This window comes from Desarmillaria tabescens (genome assembly GCF_030435595.1).
Source record: "Desarmillaria tabescens strain CCBAS 213 chromosome Unknown EV420scaffold_51, whole genome shotgun sequence".
Classification (NCBI taxonomy): domain Eukaryota; kingdom Fungi; phylum Basidiomycota; class Agaricomycetes; order Agaricales; family Physalacriaceae; genus Desarmillaria; species Desarmillaria tabescens.
The window spans coordinates 190,126-207,669 of record NW_026848350.1 but is presented as its reverse complement, the minus strand read 5'-3'; the positions used below and the strand labels follow the sequence as shown (position 1 = coordinate 207,669).

Genomic DNA, 17,544 nt, shown 5'->3' with positions numbered 1-17,544 from the left:
TCGCAGAATACATTGTACACTTCAGCATGTCCCAATCATCGCTACTCTGGAGAATCAGGATTTAGGACCATCTTTCCGCTCCAACATTTTCACAATCTCGTCTCTGCGTTTCCTTTTTGCAAGCATAAGCGGGGTCTCGCCTTTGAATGGAATGGAAATGTCGATGTCATGTTCCAAAAGCAAGAGCCGTACCACTCCAATGTGGTTACCGAATACGGCTGCGGAGAGTGCTGTGGGTCCAGAGGGAGGCAGTGTGTTCAACGATCGCATGTTTTTAGACTCTAGAATCATCCTGACGATTTCTTCATGGCCATTTGACGCTGCAGCAACAAGGGGTGTAGTAGGGTGAGAAGCTTTTCCACCTCTGAGAAGAATCCTCGACATCCAGGTGAACACAGTAGAGTCATGATCCTTAGCATAATCAATAAGGAATGCAATATTGTCAGCTTGATTGACGTCAATATTCTCTTGCGACAGCAGCCATTTTACCATGTCAACTTGCCCTGTGTATGCTGCAATACACAGAACATTTTCGTTTTCCAGGTTCGTTCCTTGATCGACTAGGCCCTTCATGGCGTGTAAAAGGCCATGATACGCCGTAAACCGTGCAGGAGTACCAAGTTCAGTGTCCGGGGATTGCTCTAAAGACAAAGCGATTGCTCCCCAGGTTGGTAGGAAATTAAGGATTTCCTTTTCCACGGAACCCGGCGCACATTTCTTGGCATGAAGTACCCAGTTACGCAATGAGTATCCGAAGAAAGGATAATTTTGGTAGATTTTGTGAGGCTTTGACAGGCGAAGGACATCAGGAGAATGAAAAACATCGAATGACAGATATGTCATGCATGTGCGCATGATATCTTCTTGGACGCGGGGAAACAATTTGTCCTGGTGAGTGGCAATAAACTCCTGAGCGGATTTATCTAGCTGATTATTCAACTGATGAAGGAAAAGAGAGAGACCTGAGGGCTACTCACGCACAAATCTGGGGTACCCTCGGTAGTCACTGACAACAAGCCCAGCGCAGCTATCTGCGATGACGCCATAGCCGGTGATGTTATAAGGGTTGAGTTCCCTGGTCCCTGACTCCACAGCTAATGCATGCTGTAGCTCCAATATGGTCAAAGGACGCTCGGAAAACGCCAACCAACCAAATGCACGATATGCCAAGTTCTTTTCAAGCTCAGCTTTATGGTCAATCCTTTCCAGCAAATACGTGTAAGCGATTTCCATGGTTTGTGGCAGTTCGTTCAGCCGTGCAACAACACCTGCGCGATTCCTGCTCCGGGCAAGCAGATCCAGTTGTATACCTGCTAAGGGGAACCTATAGGAACTCCTTTAGTGATAGAAAGAAGAGCAATGACATGGAAACCCTACAAGCCATGTGCATTCTTCACGATCCCAACTAATACCTTGTTGCGCAGGTCGTCGTAGCCCTCGAGGTGCCGGGAGAGTTGTCCCTCAACTTCGAGCTTGCTCGCTATGAATTTTCGGATGTCGTCATCTTCCCCTCGGATACACAACTCAACATCCTCCTTAAATAGCTCTCGTATCACACCTAAGTTCGTTGAAGTCACTAGAAGACGGACATTACTGCCTAACGACTTGAGGGCATCAATGAGTTGCCGCCAATCCTCGTAATCAGGGGAAAGCTCATCCAACGCATCCAGCACGATATAGACACAGGAGAATTCTGTCAGCTGAGCAGAAAGAAGTTCCATAAATTCGCCAGATGAAGGGTACATTTGCTTTTTGAGATCCCGTTTGTATAGGGATTCAATGGAGGAAGAGAGCCGTCCCCGAGCTTGTATTAGCTGTTTCAACAGCGCACGGATTATGTTGGTCAAGGTCTGGGCTCCCATGTTTCGGTAGTCGCAAAATACAGATAGAATGGTCGAGTTTTCTTCGGCGACTTGCGTACGCAAGTACTCAACGACGATTGATGCGATAATCGTCTTTCCGGCACAGGCTTTGGGATACGTTAGATTCAGCAAAGACACACGAGTATGGCCTCAGACTCACGATCGCCAGGACACCACAGGGTACGGGACTTCCCAGAACCATCTGCCCAACACAGAAACTTCGACGACTCGAGGAACCACTGTCCAGTATTCATAAAACGCTGTGCTAGCTTTTCGCGTTGAACAGCATTGTAGTTCAGAGAGGTGAGCCACGCTGCTACCTTCGCGGCCTTTTTATCTGCGATGTTTGTGTGTATCGATATAAAATCCAACGGTGAAAGTTGACGTACCCATCTGTATCTGCTTGTCGATACCTAGGATTTTCCCAGCCTTGTCATCACGTAGTGTCCTCTCAATCGCACAAGATAACTTCCTGCATAAAAAACTTAGTCCTGACGATTCAGACATAAGAATCAGAGTCGCTTACGAATCGTTGTGCTCTCCGGCTACCATGATCAGATATTTCATCTGTTCAATGATCCTAAGATCCTCTGCCACCTCTTCGGACAATGTCCATGGGAGATTCCGCACAATCATTTTCCACGCAGGCGATGTAGCCTTCAGCCTCTTCTCCATGCCGCTCAATAACTCAGCAGTCTCGTTGAAAGAATAGTTCAACTGCTGTAATGTCGCAAACCATGGATCATTTTCGGTCAATAGCTGAGTCTGCGTTTCTACTGTGGTCAAATAGATCGACAGATACTGTAGCTCCCTCAAGAGTTTGTCACATTCTTTAGGCGCATCTTTGATGTCCTTGAGACAATGGGTCAGAGTACGACAACTCTGGATGAGGGCGGTGATAGACGTATGGATTCCTTGGACCTCTGCCATGGTTCATGGAGGAGCGGCGGTCAGGGTCAATGTCACAATAGCAGCTAATACCGCTACGAAAGTCAGTGCAGTCAGTGGAACGAGAGTGCAGCTTCGGAAATCTTCCGAGCTTAGTCAGCACCTTCGCGGCCTCGGAAGTCCGGCCCGACCCTATCAATTCAAGCGCTGCGGCTATTCCGAAAATAACTCTCATTTCAATGGGATTTGACCTTATCAAACGGAATTGTGTTCATTAGATTCTCGGACAGACATAATATCAGACACGCTCCCGCCGCAGCCTGAGCGTTGACGTAACATTGGGCGCTCGCTGATCCTCTATTCGACCCCCTTAGTCTTATTGATGGAAAAATGTACCTCTATATATCATGACTCGAAGCATTGTTGGGGGTCGGCGACTTTTTTGGACCTAAGAACATACCCTAAAAATGTTGTGGCTTTTAATCGTCTTCTAAAACAGGATTTAGAAAACATAATAGAAAGGCCTTGTTTTTTATACTGTTTTTACGCACCAAAAAGAGCATATTGTTAATCTGTGTTTGTTTCATATTCTAAAAGAAAAAAGTGTTCTTTTTTATCTTGTTTTTAGGACGTCCTTTTTCCTATCAAAAAAATGCACAGAAAGTCACAACATTTTCAGGACTACATTTTCTAACTTAAAAAACATACCAGCCCCAGCAGTGAAGGCATAAAAACATGTATTGTTCCATCTAAGTATATCCTCGAATTATCTCAGCCTGGTCTATTCAGGAAGAATTAGTACTTGACCCCTTCTTCATTCAATTGGCCCAAAATTTAACGCGAAATGTCCCTCGGTTTTCGAACATTGCGTGAGCAGCCGTCGCGGTGAACATAAACTACATTAAAAAATCAATCACCCAAATTTGATCGTCATCAATCCAAAAACTAACGATCGACCTGCTTCAAGTTCTCAGCATTGGGCTGCCTTCTCCCGTAACAATGCCAATCAGAGATTCTTCAGGTCTCCAGCGCGATGAGTTGCAGTTCCGGCGGAGTTTTATGTTCCTATCCATTGCATTGCGAGATCCATTGAAGACGAAGAAAAAGTTATGTATGCTACGAGACGCCCTTGATAATGATGAGATGATAACTATGCACAAAAAACGAATAATAAAATGCCAAATGAAAGTTCGGGAAAAATGAAGTTATAACCTAAGAATGCGCCCCATCCCAACTCGACCGCTTGCGCTTGTTGGTTTCGCTCTTCAGCACCAAATCCTGCGGACACACCACGGCGCTCTGTCCGCGGTGATGAGCAGAGATCTTGTTCTTTCGGAGTCCTTCAGGAACCTGGGGAACACTCTCAGTTGCTCAGCACCTTCTTTGCTGTCAACGGAGTAGCTGGGTGCTGGGATATGATTCTTTGCCGTCGATGAAGCCACTGACTGTGCCAGATCCAGCGCTTGATTCTGGTTCTGTGACTCCATATTGTCAGATGCGTCTAATCCCTGAGTGTTGTAATGGTAATGCAAATCAAGGAACGGCAGGTCATAGATGTCGTTCGCCGTTCGGGAGATGTCCTGAGTCACAGAGGACGAGCTGGAGGAGAGGAACAGGGAAGAAAACGACTGGGGAACAGGAGGAGGGGCGGGTGGCGCAGGGCCTGTGAATTGATGGTCCGTGGCGAAGAGAGAGAACGGACGTAGTTCGGGCTGCGAGATTAGTGTGGACCTGGGCGGGACGCGTTGGGACGTGATTATGACCTGTCATGCGCTCGGACGGTGGTACGGATATCGATCGTCCGTGGACCCCGAACTGGTTGACCGCCGACCGGTGTCGCGGGCGAGTCTGAGGAGTGCCAGGTGGGGTTGTATGCAGCTCCCGGGAGAGATCGACGAGGTCATCCAGGCTGAATCGCTGTTCCATGAGGAACGAAGAGGCGTCTTCGTCCTTTGGTTCGGGAGACATGGCAATGTCAGGTGGAAGGAGTGAATCTTCCATCGGAAGACTATCGGGTTGGTCAGTTAGTGATATACCCGTTAGCTCGATCTCATCAATCCCCGGTAGGGCTGGGGTATGGAGTTGCATAGGGTGTATACCAGTCGACTGGGTGATACCCGAGAGCCCAAGCCCAAAGGTGAACGAAGAAGAATCGTACGAGGACTGCGACTGCGTTCGCGTACTGAAAATGAGATCTCCAGCATAGTCCGAATGATACTCTCTTCGGGGTGGGTACACCTCATCAGAAAATGATGATGATCCGACCTCGGAGTTGAAATCCTGGGAAAATGAAGTGGGCACAAGATCATATCGATCTACTACCCCATAGTTGAGATGATTGAAAGAGAATGGCGATGAGGGCGAGAAACTGTTCTCAAGATAAGATGAGGATGATGTTCCACTCGCGCTCGAGTCCATACGAGGATTCGCCGAAAACCAATCTTGTGTTCCCCAAGCACTTTTGCCAATCATGCCAATGCCACCCACTACTGCTTCGTTCCTCCGGTGTTGGAAGGGTGAAGAATGAGAGGAGCTCAAAAGATAATCAGACATCTGGGACGACGTCGGCGACCCTGTCCAGGCATGATGTGAAGAGTGAACGGGAGTATCGAGCCCTGAAGACCAGGCCTGGGACTGGGAATCAATCTCCGACTGCGACGAGTTCGCGAGAGCGGTGAGTGAATCAGGGAGAGGGTCAAAGGGAATCAACTCCATGTCGTCATCGTCGGGAAGAATGTTTGCGGAAGGAACGGTCGGAGCAGCTTTCTTGATAGGCATAACAGAGCTTCCGATGGGCTTGAACGGTTTTACAACGGGTTCAATCTTCTTCCCCACCGGAACTAGCCTCGTCTTCAGAAGGAGCCGTACTCTGTGGAACACTCTTCGTCCCTCCCCGAAGTAGCCCTTGACTGGTGTTCCTCCTCTTTCGCCGGTGCGTACTAGGACCCGATGTCGACATGGAGAGTTGGTCATCCGTCGCAGCTCGAATGAGAACCTTTGTGCCATCCGCGCCCTTCTTCTTTGCCGCATTGCGCGGTTTGTAGCCAGCTGCCATGTACAGCTCAGGGAACGCATTACGAAAGCGGTCCCTCAAGTCTGTCGACCGCCGACCCTGTTCCTGAAAGACGGGGTCCTTCACAATGGTCGCCCAGACCGTACCGTGTTTCTCGTAGCCAGCCTTGAGAGCACGGTCCTCCTCCTCCGTGAAAGGCCGCCGCTTTTTACTGCGCGTCTTCTCAAAGAGAGAGGAGCCATCAGGGAGAGTAGAGCGAACTTTGCTGGAGAGATGCGTGCGTGCGTTGGGATAGTGCTGCTTGTAAGCATCGGGGAAGTAGGTACGAAATCTAGACGCGAAATAAGCTACACAGATATAAAAGATGTTCCTCCGGGGAATGGTGGACTTTCATAGACGAACGACGAGACCTTTGCTTCCAGCAGCAAACACGGCGGTGAAAACGCAACGACAACGCGTCCTATGGTAATACAGAAGGACCCGTCGTTCATCTTGTTTTCGAAGTACCCGATTATCGCGGCAGGAATGAAAGGTCAAATCATTCGCTCACAAAGGACATCCAGGCCCCGGAGGTCGTAGGAACAAATTCTCACCGGTCCTTAAGGTCAACTGGAGAGCGGTTATCAAATTTGAGGTCAGGATCACTCAGAATTGCCTTCCAGTTCCCAACACCGTGCTAGAAGCTGTATAAGCGCCCACCATCAATGAGTCACAGGCGGAATACTCACCTTGTTGCACCCGTCAACAAGCATCTGCGTTTCCTCGGCCGACCACTTCTTCCTCAGCTTCTTCTCCGTCGCCTGCGGCCAGTCGTCATTCTCCGGACTCGCTGATATCTTGCGGAGCTTGCCACGTTTCTCTGGAACGAGACAGGTCTCAGCGACATGGGATTCGAGGCCCGTATCGTCGCGGAAGCTAAATGCTGGCACGAGTTTCGGAGATGAGGGAAGCGCCAATGAGGTTCTGCGATGCTTCAGCGGAGAAGCGTGAAAGGTCGAAGTAGATGAAGCTGGAAATGGTGCTTTGAAATGAAAATTCGGCTGTCAAAGGTAGTGAAGAAGTCGTGGCAGCAGTTCGTGCTGTTGCCGTCGTCGTGTCCGTATCCATCGTCGTTGCCGTGGTTGTGTCTGTCGTCGAGAACGAGGCTGAGTGATCAAGTCGTCCCTCCAGGCCTCGCCATAGCAGACGAAAGAAAGATGAAAAAAACTGTGATGAAGTGTGCCGGCTTTCGATGAAATATAAGATAATCTCGCTTCTTCAGGTCGTGATTCTTCCTGCAGGTCGGAATCTGACCTGATACACGTTGCTGTTGCTGCACCTCTGCGCGGCAGATATTGATGAGATAGAGTATGGTCAAGATGGTAAGAGGGGAAGTTGCCGCACGGCGCATGGGCGGCTTGCCCAGAAAGCTGCCACCGAAATAGGAAATAAAGTCCCAAGTATCAGTATTCATCTTCTCCTACCTACCAACAATCGTTCCCATGCTTTTCTCGCGTTGGCCTCTAGAATATCTTATTTGATTGAATTCTGCTTGCTCACAAAGATCCTACAAGATTTCGCTTCCGAGGAATGCACAATTTTCCACGTGGTATACACTCTACATACCTGTCGATGTCGTGAACTGTCATGAAGCGCAGCACGGCCCCAGGCGTTCATCTAGTAAACTCAGGATCTTCTAAAGAACGAGCACAGTACATTCATTGTATGAATTCATGAGGCAATCATCACCTCGGGAGCAATACGTTGTTCGACGGCACCCAACTTGTTCACCCATTCCTCTAACCGTTTCGCCACACCACCAATCTGTTCCCTGGAGAGAACACGAGGCTGCACCCAGGTGATACGCGCCTTCTGATCTACTTGGTCGAGGGACCCACGGATGAGCTTCAGGCTGGACCCAGCATGTTAGCGGGAGAGAAATCACCGAAGGCCAAGGATAGACTCGCCTTAACGCCTTCATAACGAGATGCTCGACTTCATCTAGGGGCAATCGTGTCTCTTCTGAGATAGTTTGGAAGCTCATCGTTCGGTTATCAGCATGCCTCTTGAACACAGATTCGATCAGGGCCATGAGGCAGATTTTTTGACGGAGGAAGGGGAAATTCTCTTGCAAGATGGGCTGGAAAACGAGATCGATAGGTGATAATCGGAGATCCAAAGCTGAAAAATCGTACCTCTTGCGGGAAGAGGGGAGCTAGGGCTTCAAATTTACCTATACTTCCCTCGTTGAATGTGAAAAGTAATTTCTTGATCCATTCATGAGGTGTGCCATTTAGCGCGTCCAGTATAGGATGCATCAACTGTTTCAGTTGTACGTGAGTAAGAGAACACAAGAAAAAATGACGAAATAGCATCAAACTCACGAGTTCGCCGAAGTTGTAGATGCTGTCACCCAGGAACGCAGAGATGCCCAAATCGTGAGCCCTCACCAGCCTTTCTTCTGGTGTCATGTCCGTTGCAGGGTCTACACATGCGAGGTACAGCAACGAATTCCGGTAATACGGCGCATATTCTGCCTTGGCCTTTACACACAAAATCAAAACCCTGTAAGGCCAGACCACAATATCTTAAACTCACTTTATAATAGTCAGCAGCCAGCAAGTAATACGCCGCGTTGACACCATTATCTACGCCTTCAAGGTTGTCAAGAACTTTCCACGCTGAATCCATGTCCGTCTTCGTCCCCTCGAGGTCACCATACAGCAGTTTCGCATGGGCAATCGTTGCGAGAAGTAAAACATGAGCCTCTTTCGCCTTCTCCGTGTCGATTCGAGAAAGCAGCGAGGTCAGGAACGTCAAGTGGGCCTGGGGATCTGACAGTAAAGAGTAAGGTGCCCTTAAGGCCCGGACATGATCTGGGGAAATGAGAACCTACTATCGATCTCCTTCGACACTTTCACACCCATCTCAACGAGCTTCAATTGGTTGATTTTACTCTCAAAGTCTCGTACGAACTGCTCGAACACATGAACTCGAAACGGTTTCGATGCAGGGTGGTCGAAGAACTGAAAAAGCTTCACCGTTAGTTGATGCCATAGCCTGTGTAAGGAGTTGTAAGGTTAACTGATCCGGTCCCAAGGGCGTAAAACGCACTTTCGTGTATGCAGCGTTCGAAACGATTCGAAGAATGGGTGCAGCTCGGAAGGGGTGCCAGACAGCGCAGCAGCAATAAAATCATCCAGGACAAGCTTAGGAGGCTTAGGAGCATCAACGGCCATTTCAGCCATGGTGGTCGTAGTTACTGTTATGGCCATCGTCGAACGTGACGCGTCGAAGTTGTCCTTGTTTGGCACAGGCCCGCCGGCCAAATTAGGCACTCAACGCCGCCACGTGGATGCTCCCTTTCTCAACCTTTATTTATATTAATTAACCCTGTCTTCTTAGCGTATCCTCCGACTTATTTTTCATTATTGCATGCGTTCAGCACGACAGGTAGGGGTGGAAGAGTATTTGTTCAAGCTGGCCAGCAGGCCATCTCTACCGTAATGTTTTAGCTCCATATGCAATTGTATCTTCTACCTGAATGGAACTGAACAGGAATGTAAAGATCCTTAACTTCCGCCCCGTTCCACTTCTAGCTAATCAGATCCCAAACTTGAACGTGGACCCTACATATCACATACAAGTCCGATCTCAAGAGCAATCAATGATTATTTGGTATTTGGTTACCACGCCAGTCTGTCAAATGGTTTTTTTGTACCCTCTTTCACAATTTGTATAGCAAAAAAAAATTATCAGTGTATGCCTTTGCGCGACTCAAGAATCGCTGTTACGTCAATGGTTGTCACTGTCAACTGATTGGACGGCTTTACTTAAGTATCCAACTCACGCCCGGACCTTAGAAAAATACTGTAACGTGCATATCATTTGGCACCTATCATATGTGCATTGGTAATCGTATATGGTAGTTTCAGTCAGTCACCGGCGTTGTCCTGGTATTTTCCCGCGGCGTGCTGACCATCAACGAATAGGATATCAGAAATGCCAGGTGCAAATGATTTGTTGTAGTACTACCCATGCCATAAACTACTGTTTACTTGAGACTACTAAGGAATAGAAAAGGCCTTTTCACGCCCTAGAAACGCGACACGCAACTCGTTCTTGTCAATCAACCTGCTTGCCTCGATAGTCCTCTTCTCTCCCGGCATCAAATCAATAGCATTATCGCTCCATGTAACCTTCGATTTCGTAGTCAGAAACACGCACTTTGCAGGCTTTTCGACCTGCAACTCGACCTTGTTTTCCACTACTATTACCTTCAATCTGGGGTCTGGAAGAGTCAGATATTTATATGGCTGGGGCCAATCGACGTGGCGTGCCAGGACCTTCCCAGACCTGTCATCTAGGAGCCGTGCTCCAATGACAACGGTCGCATGGGATCCAGGGCAAGTAATAGACATTAGTTCGCTTGTCTGATTAGGAAGGAGAACAACTTTATGCTCCTCGGTTGCCGCCCAGTTGCTTTTGAGATCCACGAACTGTAATTTGAGCGTGGCAGGGCGCCTCTTCAGGGTAGAGTTTGACGCCCAAATATCCAGCTTTGCGCCGACAGCTCTGAATGCTCCAAATTCATAGAATTGGCGTGGGCGGTCGTTGGGCCGGTTCTTCGTTACATTGCGCAGGAGGCCAATCGCGAATGTGTCCAGATGTCGCTTGATAGAGTAATAGACGGGCTTGGGCCGTAACTGCATGGATGTCAACTGGGAGATGAGACGAAACGAAAAGGGAACGCACAAAGTAATCAACGATAGCCCACGAAGTGACGGGCCAGCAGTCGTTCAATTGCCAGACGAGGACGCCGGACGTGTATTGCTTCCCTCGTCCACCCCATCCTCTTCTCCACGACTGATACGCAAATCCGACGCTTTCCGATTGCATAACTTGGGTCCTAAACGCATACGTTTCCAAATCTTCAGTCACTCTGAAGTTTTCGTTCATCGCAATGGCGAATCGTCTCTCGTAGCTTCCCGCACGACAATGCTGCGCCATCAACGCACTTTGCGCGTGCCATTCTTGGGCTGGTGCACTATCCATCCAATATTCGATTGTACGCATTGACGGTAGGGATGGCATGCCGAATTCGCTGACGAATCGCCCACCCATCCGGTCGTACTCTTGGTACGGCAATTCCTTGCCCCCCCAAATGTTCCACTGATGAACGTCCCCGACCGTCGGATCTGCTGTGTCCCAACCTTGCCCACCATACGGAGATCCGCGGTGGTATGGGATAGGTGGATCACATAAAGCCTCGACTATAGTTGGTAGTACGTCTTCGTAAATTTTGATCGCCGGGAATAATTTTACATCTACAAGATATAGGTGAGTTTAGCGCGGTAAGAGAGAGGCAGATCAACCAGTAGACTAACCGCCCCACTGAAGAATCATCTGATAGTCCTCGTTGTTTCCACAAAATAGCGCAATTGACGGATGATGCCTGAGTCGCTTGACGTTGTCCGTGGCCTCTTTGCGAACCGATGCGACGAATTCCTCGTATGCCGGGTACACACCGCATGCGAATTGAAAGTCTTGCCAGACGAGTATTCCCAATTCTGACATAATGATGAGCAAGAGCAAATACGACAGAAAAAATACAACAGGCCATCGCAGATATCGTAGAAACAGTCCGGCTCATAGACACCTCCGCCCCATAGGCGAACCATGTTCTGGTTGCCGTCGCGCATCAGCGTAAGCCATGCCCGGTAACGTTCCGGAGTCAGCGTGGTTAAAAAGTTATCGGCCGGGATCCAATTCGAGCCTGGGAAGAACATGAGAATGTTACTCAAGGCTGTGAACTGAATGGACAGACCCCCCATGAACATCCTAATACCGTTAATCTCAAACAAGAAGGTCGTCCCGGTGCCATATTGATCAGGTTCCTCGAGTTCTTCTTGTATAAGCTTGACGCTGCGAAATCCAACCCGAATTGTCTTCGAATCGATGACATCTCTGTTCTAACCAATCGATAAGGTCGCGGAAAATAGAAAGTGGAGCTGAATTTACCGGACCCAGCAATTCTACAACCACACGGTAGAGAACCTGGTCTCCATAGCCGACCGGCCACCACAATTGCACTTGCCCGGGCGTAAAACGCCAGTCCACGGACCTAGACGTTGAGGAGAGCTCCTCCAATTCGACCTTGGTGCCCTTAGCATCCCGTAATGCCACTTTGATAAATGTCGGTAACGCGGCGACCCCGAGAATGTCCACATCTACTTTCAATCTTGTAGCTGCGTTATTCGTGTCGGTGACTGATGCGTGCGTCCACACGCTCCCAATTCTGGCTGTATACCTTCTCAGAATGATAGGTCGGAATGGTCCACATGTCATCAATTCGGGTCCCCAGTCCCACCTACAATATATCAGATGTGGAGGGGATGCGACGAAATCCGGGGTGCACCTACCGCCAATCGTACTGAGCCTTACGGACATAGACCCTGCTCGGATCTCCGAGGTTTGTCGACCCTGCGCGTACCTTGCCGTGTTGCTCTTCTAGGGATTTAGCAAGCCTTTTGGCCGATTTGAAGTGGAGAAGAAGCGTGTTTATAGAGGCCGTCGGTAAGATGGGGACGACATGGGTCTGGAACATGTTGCTGGTTTCCAGAATGATTTCATTGTTCTTTTGTGGGTACGTGAGTTGTGATGCCAGCACGTAATTGGTGATTCAGCACTGACCAGATAGACGTCGCACACCGTATCCAAGCCCAGAAATTCCAGTTCAGCCTGAGAGTGTCGTCCATCCCCCGGCTTGAAATCGAAAGTGCACTTGTACAGCCACTCGACTTCTCCCACCCATTGGACTTCTCTTTCGGCAAATCCGCGGTACGGATCGGGAATCAGACCGTTTTTCAATAACTCGACGTGTATCTCAGACGGATACACCTGTGTGGAGCGCCAGCCTGTTGTCGCAACTTCCCCAAGGATAGGAACCTTGGGGTCTCGCTGCTTCCAGGACCAGTTGGATTTGAGCTCGGTATGGATGGCGTTTAGCATGGGGACTAGATGGGTAATCCAAAGCGACTGTAGACCTATATACAAAGCATATAGAAGAACATCTGTTCGGACCGCTGATAGCATCTCTCCGGACCGAAATGGTCTAACTTGACATTCTTATCGGATATTGTTCATTATATTGTTGTTCAGATGTTACTTTGAGATTGGCCCCTGATAACGCGGGAAGATGTTATTGAAAAGAAAGGTAAATAACGACATAGGGTACGCACCCCATATCTTGGATCTGGGCATGTCCTGAAGGAAGAGCTCGTCGTTTTCCAGTTCCAGGATCAGTCTAGGACTCTTTGCTAGGTCATAGCGGGGTCAGCACTTTTGCTATAGTATTCCGGCTAAACTTGCTCCTGTGATGACGTAGAAAGAAAGCTTCTCGCCGGTAATACTAAATGTTATTGAAGTAGCGTGCAATTCGCTGCAATTCGCTGCAATTCGAAATAGGATAGTCAACGTATGACGTCGTCCAACCTGACTTCCTCCATATGTCCTGTTTGTATATTTGCCTAAAGCTACCGTTCAGTCTAGACAGTCTTTATATTAAGTCATGAACGGTGCGTACCATTCCCTCACGAAGTGACATCAAGCCCTCTTCTGTGAAAGGATGTCAGTCTTCATGTTGCCCTCTTTTATTAGACCTTCTTCACTCGGCACAGCATAAACTCCTTTAAATATTTCGCGTATAAATACCAGACGATGCATCATGAGCAGAAGATGCGATATCATAATGGGAAACCAATGATATCGTTGGACGCAAACTTCTCGTTGAAGTGACCCTAAGGAGATATCAGCTCTGAGATATATGGGAGAACGTACATCATTTAAATTCGGTAGAAGCTTCCGTCATGATTGATGATGAGCATTTTGTTAGAAATGTTTCCACTTCAATAGCAAACAGTTTGGTGTTGAAGTTGAATGAACTATTGATGATCTGGAAAGTGGCTGTGCTAGTGTTTCAAACAGAGGCAGCAGGTAAATATACCTTGTCTTTCTGCCATTTGTGGTCGTGTTTGAGCTTCGTTCCTCTCGTATAACATCGGTAATATCACTGATATTCTCCGATATTCTCCCATTTTTACCGTTTGATAGCCTGTGGACATCTAGGGACACACATTGATTGGACACAATGGCCTCCGACCTCTCTGCGTTGTTAACGGCATCCAAGGGACTCACGTCTCATTTATCGAGGCCAGAACTTCCCTCAGTCAACCTTTCGCTTGACCAGATTGAAGCCCAGTCTCGAAGGCTCGTTTCACGACAACCAGGGACCTCGAATGATGTTGATCGCGCGTTGGTAAATTTCTTGTCTCACGTAGCAAAGGCTCAAAATTTAGTAGAAACTATCTCCTTGCCCAAGCACGCGTAGATGCATCGGCATTGTCAAGCTCCATTGCGCACCTCAACACCTCGACCACTTTTTCGCCCTTGCAGCCACTTCAGGACACAGATGTGGCCGGTTATCTTCGCCACGCACATGAACAGACGTTGATTTCCACCATTGAGGAAGGGCGGCGGGAGACACAGGAGGATTTCTATCGTATGCTTGAGGAACGGACAAGGAGGGACTGGGAAGCCAAAAAGAAACGCGTCTTCGAGGAATTGGGGGGACGCGTCAATGTTGAAAACAAGGCTGTCACTGAGCTAAAAAAGAGCTTCCATGGCAAGAGCAGTCTTATTGTGTGTGTTCATTTTGCCAGATATCTTGTTGTCTGACGTAGCGTTTAGTCAAGCTCGACACCAAGCCTCACACTGCAAATGCAAAACAGGATGATGGCCTATGACCGTGTGGTCACCGAGCTCAACGCTGCACGCTTACGTGGTGTTTCATTCCCAATTATTCACTCCTTCATGGATGTAGCAAATTCTCTTAATGACGTATGCCATATTTTCATCTCGCTGTTGTCGTTCTTAACGTCGGTTACAGCCCCGTTCCGCACAAATGGCCCAAACCTTCCAAACTCTGGCGAAGATAACTGCTGAGCCACCTGCGTTGCCACCGGTCGAACATGCAAGTGCACACATACTTAATTCTCCCTTGTTTGAACGGAAACACGCAAGGGCGTACCTGGGAGATCCAGAGTCTCGGGATGCCATTGCTCTTCGACGACAAATCACGAAAGGAGCGCGAGAATCCCTGGAATTGCAGTACTGGGATGTCATGGATCGGACAGTGCAGTCACGGCCTACAGAAGCACTCTTGGGCGGGGACCCTAGCATATCGAATAAAGTGCGCGCTTTCTTATTTGTGCGGTACTACAAAAACGGAGAATGGGAAGAACGCATTGAAGTATGTTAATTTGATATACGTCTTGTCTTTTGTGAACACTCATATTCATTGTAGCTCGTGGCCGGGCAACCACTATGGGCGCGACTATTTTACCTCGTTCGGACAGGCCATTTGGACGAGGCGCTGGACGAGGCTGTTCAGTACCAACAAGCCATTGAAAGACGTGAAGTGAGCTTCATCAGTCATTTCAGGACATGGGTTGAGTCACCAGAACGAAGGTAGTGATTTTCCTAACTGTATGACGATCTTGTGTTTAACAGTCTATCACCAGACTTCCTAAAGCTCACCGAGATCATTTGCAATCCGTGTTCAACGCTCACATGTTGCACTCAGCTGCGACAGATCCGTTCAAACTCGCGCTGTACAAGCTCATGGGCAAACTAGAACCGACGCGGCGCAGTGTTCCTCATGTTACCACAACGACAGAGGACTGGTTGTGGTTCCAGCTTGCCATGGTACGTCTCCCTTGGGGCGTGTTGCCTACACTCACAATCTGAAACAATCTGATAGATCGACGAGGAAGAAGATGGTGGACTGCGTGGCTTCGCTGAAGTGATACTTGGATATGGTGAGAGGCAATTTGATAGTGGTTCGAGGAAGGGAGTCTGGGCGAGTGTCCTCCTCATGTGTGGACAGTTTGAACGGGTTGGTCACTTCTCTCTTGACATCATACGCTACTGACAGTATTTCAACTAAGGCTGTCGCGGCTCTTTGGGAAGACCAGGAAACAGAAATTGAAGCAGTTCACCTTGCTATTGCCTTGGCCTATCATGGTCTTCTTCGGGTGCCCCCACGAGCAGAAACGTCTGAAATGACTCCGTGTATGTTCATATTTTTCTCACTACACTATTGAGAGCTAAAAGCCGCAACATTTAGTATCACTACCTCCTTCGTCGCCTCCTGCTTTGAGCATCTCCACAATAATATGGCGCTATATGAGACAGTTTGTCAAGATGGACGCCAAGGAGGCACTGCAGTATGTTTATTGTGTCTGCTTGACCGCAGACCAGGGCGAAATCGGAAAGGAGCAGGTGGAGAATGCCTGGGAACTTGTACGGCGTATAATCGTCCTTAGCAACAGTGGTCCTGGCTGGGAGGAGCTTGTCGGAGGCTTCAGACCCGACGGTTCAAGATTCGTACGTGTTAATTACCTTCAAGATCTTTCTTTGCTAACTTGGTCAATAGAACGGTGTCATTGAACAAGGAGCGAGCTTATTGAAACTAGACGATCTTCGGCAGTACAACGAGCAGATCCTAATTCGTGCCGCCAAAAATTCGGAAGAAAACGATCGGATATCCGAAGCTATAAAGCTTTATAATTTGGCAGGGGATTACTCCACAGTTATGTCGTGCCTTGCTCAAGCTCTGGGTAGCACGATCGCGCGCCCAAGTCCTGATGAGAAGGCGCGCACAATTGAGAGAACCGCAGCTGACATTGTACGGCATTATGAGCGGACAAACAGAGCTGCTGGGAAGGATAAAGATGCAGTAATACGGCTGCTGAAGATCCGGGAGGCTGTTGATGCTAAGCATGCTGGTCGACCCGAGACCGCTCTTCAGGTATGTTTTCATTGACTTCTGCTGGACAGCCGCTGATGGCATCCCCCCTCCCCCTCTTAGTGCATGGAGACAACGGACCTCATTCCGTTAGATGGAGACGTGGCGAAAATTACACGTAGGGCCGAAGAATTCAAGGAATTGCATGACTCGCTACAACGAAATCTGCCGACGTACATTACACTTACAATGGATGCTCTCGCTGGTATCCATCAAAAAGTCAAGGGTTCCCTTGTTCCCGATGCTACCAGACATATGGTATGTTTTTTGTTGTTAATAATGGTATGTACACTGACTTTATGTACCAAGACTCTGACTGCTGTGAGGAAGAAATCCAGATCGTTGATGGTCTTCGCTGGCATGCTCAAATATCGCATGTCGCCAGACGTGTACTCCTATTTAGCAAGACTAGACGTCGAGATTGCACTGTGATCTATTGCTGTAATACATACACCTTCCGTGTTCCTTCCACTGAAATGACGATGTGCGAAATAAACTATGGAGAATGTATAACCGTCACCGCCCTATCTCCAAACTGATCCCTACATACCGAGCAACTGAAGGTGAAATATGCAAAGTAATTATAACCGAAAAGCGAAGTGTGTAGCATGTGCATAACGTTAACTGGAGATATGAATAGCGAAAAATGTAAACTAAGCAGCAGACAAAAGTGATATTCTTCCGCTTAAAAAGTTGCCATGAAGATGAGAATAAATGAATGAGATAGGGGTATCATCGTCCAATGAGCGTACAGAAGTGTAGCAATTATGAGTCCGCTGAATGACCGTTTCCTTGAGCTATCGGTGCGTTAGGTAGTATAAGATCAAAAGGCTTTTCATGCTTACGATGATCATCGCTATCATTGCTCTCCTTTTCGGGAGTAAGAGTGCTGTACAAGCCGGGAGGAGTCACCGGATCCGACGACTCAACCTTAT

At 48.4% G+C, this 17,544-nt stretch overlaps 5 protein-coding genes across 5 annotated transcripts; 1 reads left to right on the top strand and 4 right to left on the bottom strand.

Moving 5' to 3' along the window:
- Positions 1 to 54: 54 nt before the first annotated feature.
- On the bottom strand, positions 55 to 2,792 carry EV420DRAFT_1648548 (uncharacterized protein; the record flags this gene model as incomplete). The annotated part of the gene is made up of 6 exons (XM_060478187.1): positions 55 to 923; positions 978 to 1,324; positions 1,378 to 1,969; positions 2,023 to 2,199; positions 2,252 to 2,334; positions 2,389 to 2,792. 6 exons carry the CDS (start codon positions 2,790 to 2,792, stop codon positions 55 to 57), a joined length of 2,472 nt encoding a protein of 823 aa, XP_060325379.1.
- Positions 2,793 to 3,962: 1,170 nt separating this feature from the next.
- On the bottom strand, positions 3,963 to 7,216 carry EV420DRAFT_1622672 (uncharacterized protein; the record flags this gene model as incomplete). The annotated part of the gene is made up of 8 exons (XM_060475838.1): positions 3,963 to 4,079; positions 4,129 to 4,171; positions 4,197 to 4,413; positions 4,514 to 5,512; positions 5,586 to 6,094; positions 6,357 to 6,439; positions 6,492 to 6,772; positions 7,057 to 7,216. The coding sequence occupies 8 exons, from the start codon at positions 7,214 to 7,216 to the stop codon at positions 3,963 to 3,965; spliced, it is 2,409 nt and encodes an 802-aa protein (XP_060325378.1).
- A 49-nt stretch (positions 7,217 to 7,265) lies between these two features.
- Positions 7,266 to 9,022, bottom strand: EV420DRAFT_1314351 (uncharacterized protein). The gene is made up of 7 exons (XM_060468630.1): positions 8,857 to 9,022; positions 8,639 to 8,802; positions 8,341 to 8,576; positions 8,127 to 8,285; positions 7,938 to 8,063; positions 7,710 to 7,882; positions 7,266 to 7,654 (listed from the first exon to the last, which is right to left on the bottom strand). Exons 1-7 carry the CDS (start codon positions 9,015 to 9,017, stop codon positions 7,474 to 7,476), a joined length of 1,200 nt encoding a protein of 399 aa, XP_060325377.1. The 5' UTR covers positions 9,018 to 9,022; the 3' UTR covers positions 7,266 to 7,473.
- Positions 9,023 to 9,682: 660 nt separating this feature from the next.
- EV420DRAFT_1573126 (glycoside hydrolase) lies at positions 9,683 to 13,124 on the bottom strand. The gene is made up of 9 exons (XM_060474373.1): positions 12,984 to 13,124; positions 12,436 to 12,924; positions 12,165 to 12,379; positions 11,764 to 12,112; positions 11,570 to 11,714; positions 11,363 to 11,518; positions 11,130 to 11,312; positions 10,498 to 11,069; positions 9,683 to 10,448 (listed from the first exon to the last, which is right to left on the bottom strand). The coding sequence occupies exons 2-9, from the start codon at positions 12,835 to 12,837 to the stop codon at positions 9,810 to 9,812; spliced, it is 2,661 nt and encodes an 886-aa protein (XP_060325376.1). The 5' UTR covers positions 12,838 to 12,924; positions 12,984 to 13,124; the 3' UTR covers positions 9,683 to 9,809.
- A 767-nt stretch (positions 13,125 to 13,891) lies between these two features.
- Positions 13,892 to 17,041, top strand: EV420DRAFT_1622669 (nucleoporin-interacting protein NIC96; the record flags this gene model as incomplete). Its single annotated transcript, XM_060475837.1, has 12 exons — positions 13,892 to 14,055; positions 14,103 to 14,442; positions 14,491 to 14,619; positions 14,690 to 15,052; positions 15,107 to 15,270; positions 15,324 to 15,507; positions 15,563 to 15,697; positions 15,750 to 15,873; positions 15,929 to 16,188; positions 16,238 to 16,612; positions 16,673 to 16,867; positions 16,919 to 17,041. 12 exons carry the CDS (start codon positions 13,892 to 13,894, stop codon positions 17,039 to 17,041), a joined length of 2,556 nt encoding a protein of 851 aa, XP_060325375.1.
- Between the last annotated feature and the right edge of the window lie 503 nt (positions 17,042 to 17,544).

Excerpts from the sequence above, each read along its gene's own strand:
- EV420DRAFT_1314351 (XM_060468630.1), bottom strand. The coding sequence starts at position 9,017 with ATGGCCATAACAGTAACTACGACCACCATGGCTGAAATGGCCGTTGAT. Across the intron at positions 8,064-8,126 it reads TCTACAACTTCGGCGAACTC|TTGATGCATCCTATACTGGA; the intron begins GTGAGTTTGATG and ends CAACTGAAACAG. Across the intron at positions 7,883-7,937 it reads CTCCCCTCTTCCCGCAAGAG|CCCATCTTGCAAGAGAATTT; the intron begins GTACGATTTTTC and ends CTCGTTTTCCAG.
- EV420DRAFT_1573126 (XM_060474373.1), bottom strand. The coding sequence starts at position 12,837 with ATGCTATCAGCGGTCCGAACAGATGTTCTTCTATATGCTTTGTATATA. Across the intron at positions 12,380-12,435 it reads CGGTGTGCGACGTCTATCTG|AACAATGAAATCATTCTGGA; the intron begins GTCAGTGCTGAA and ends TACCCACAAAAG. Across the intron at positions 11,070-11,129 it reads GATGATTCTTCAGTGGGGCG|ATGTAAAATTATTCCCGGCG; the intron begins GTTAGTCTACTG and ends TATATCTTGTAG.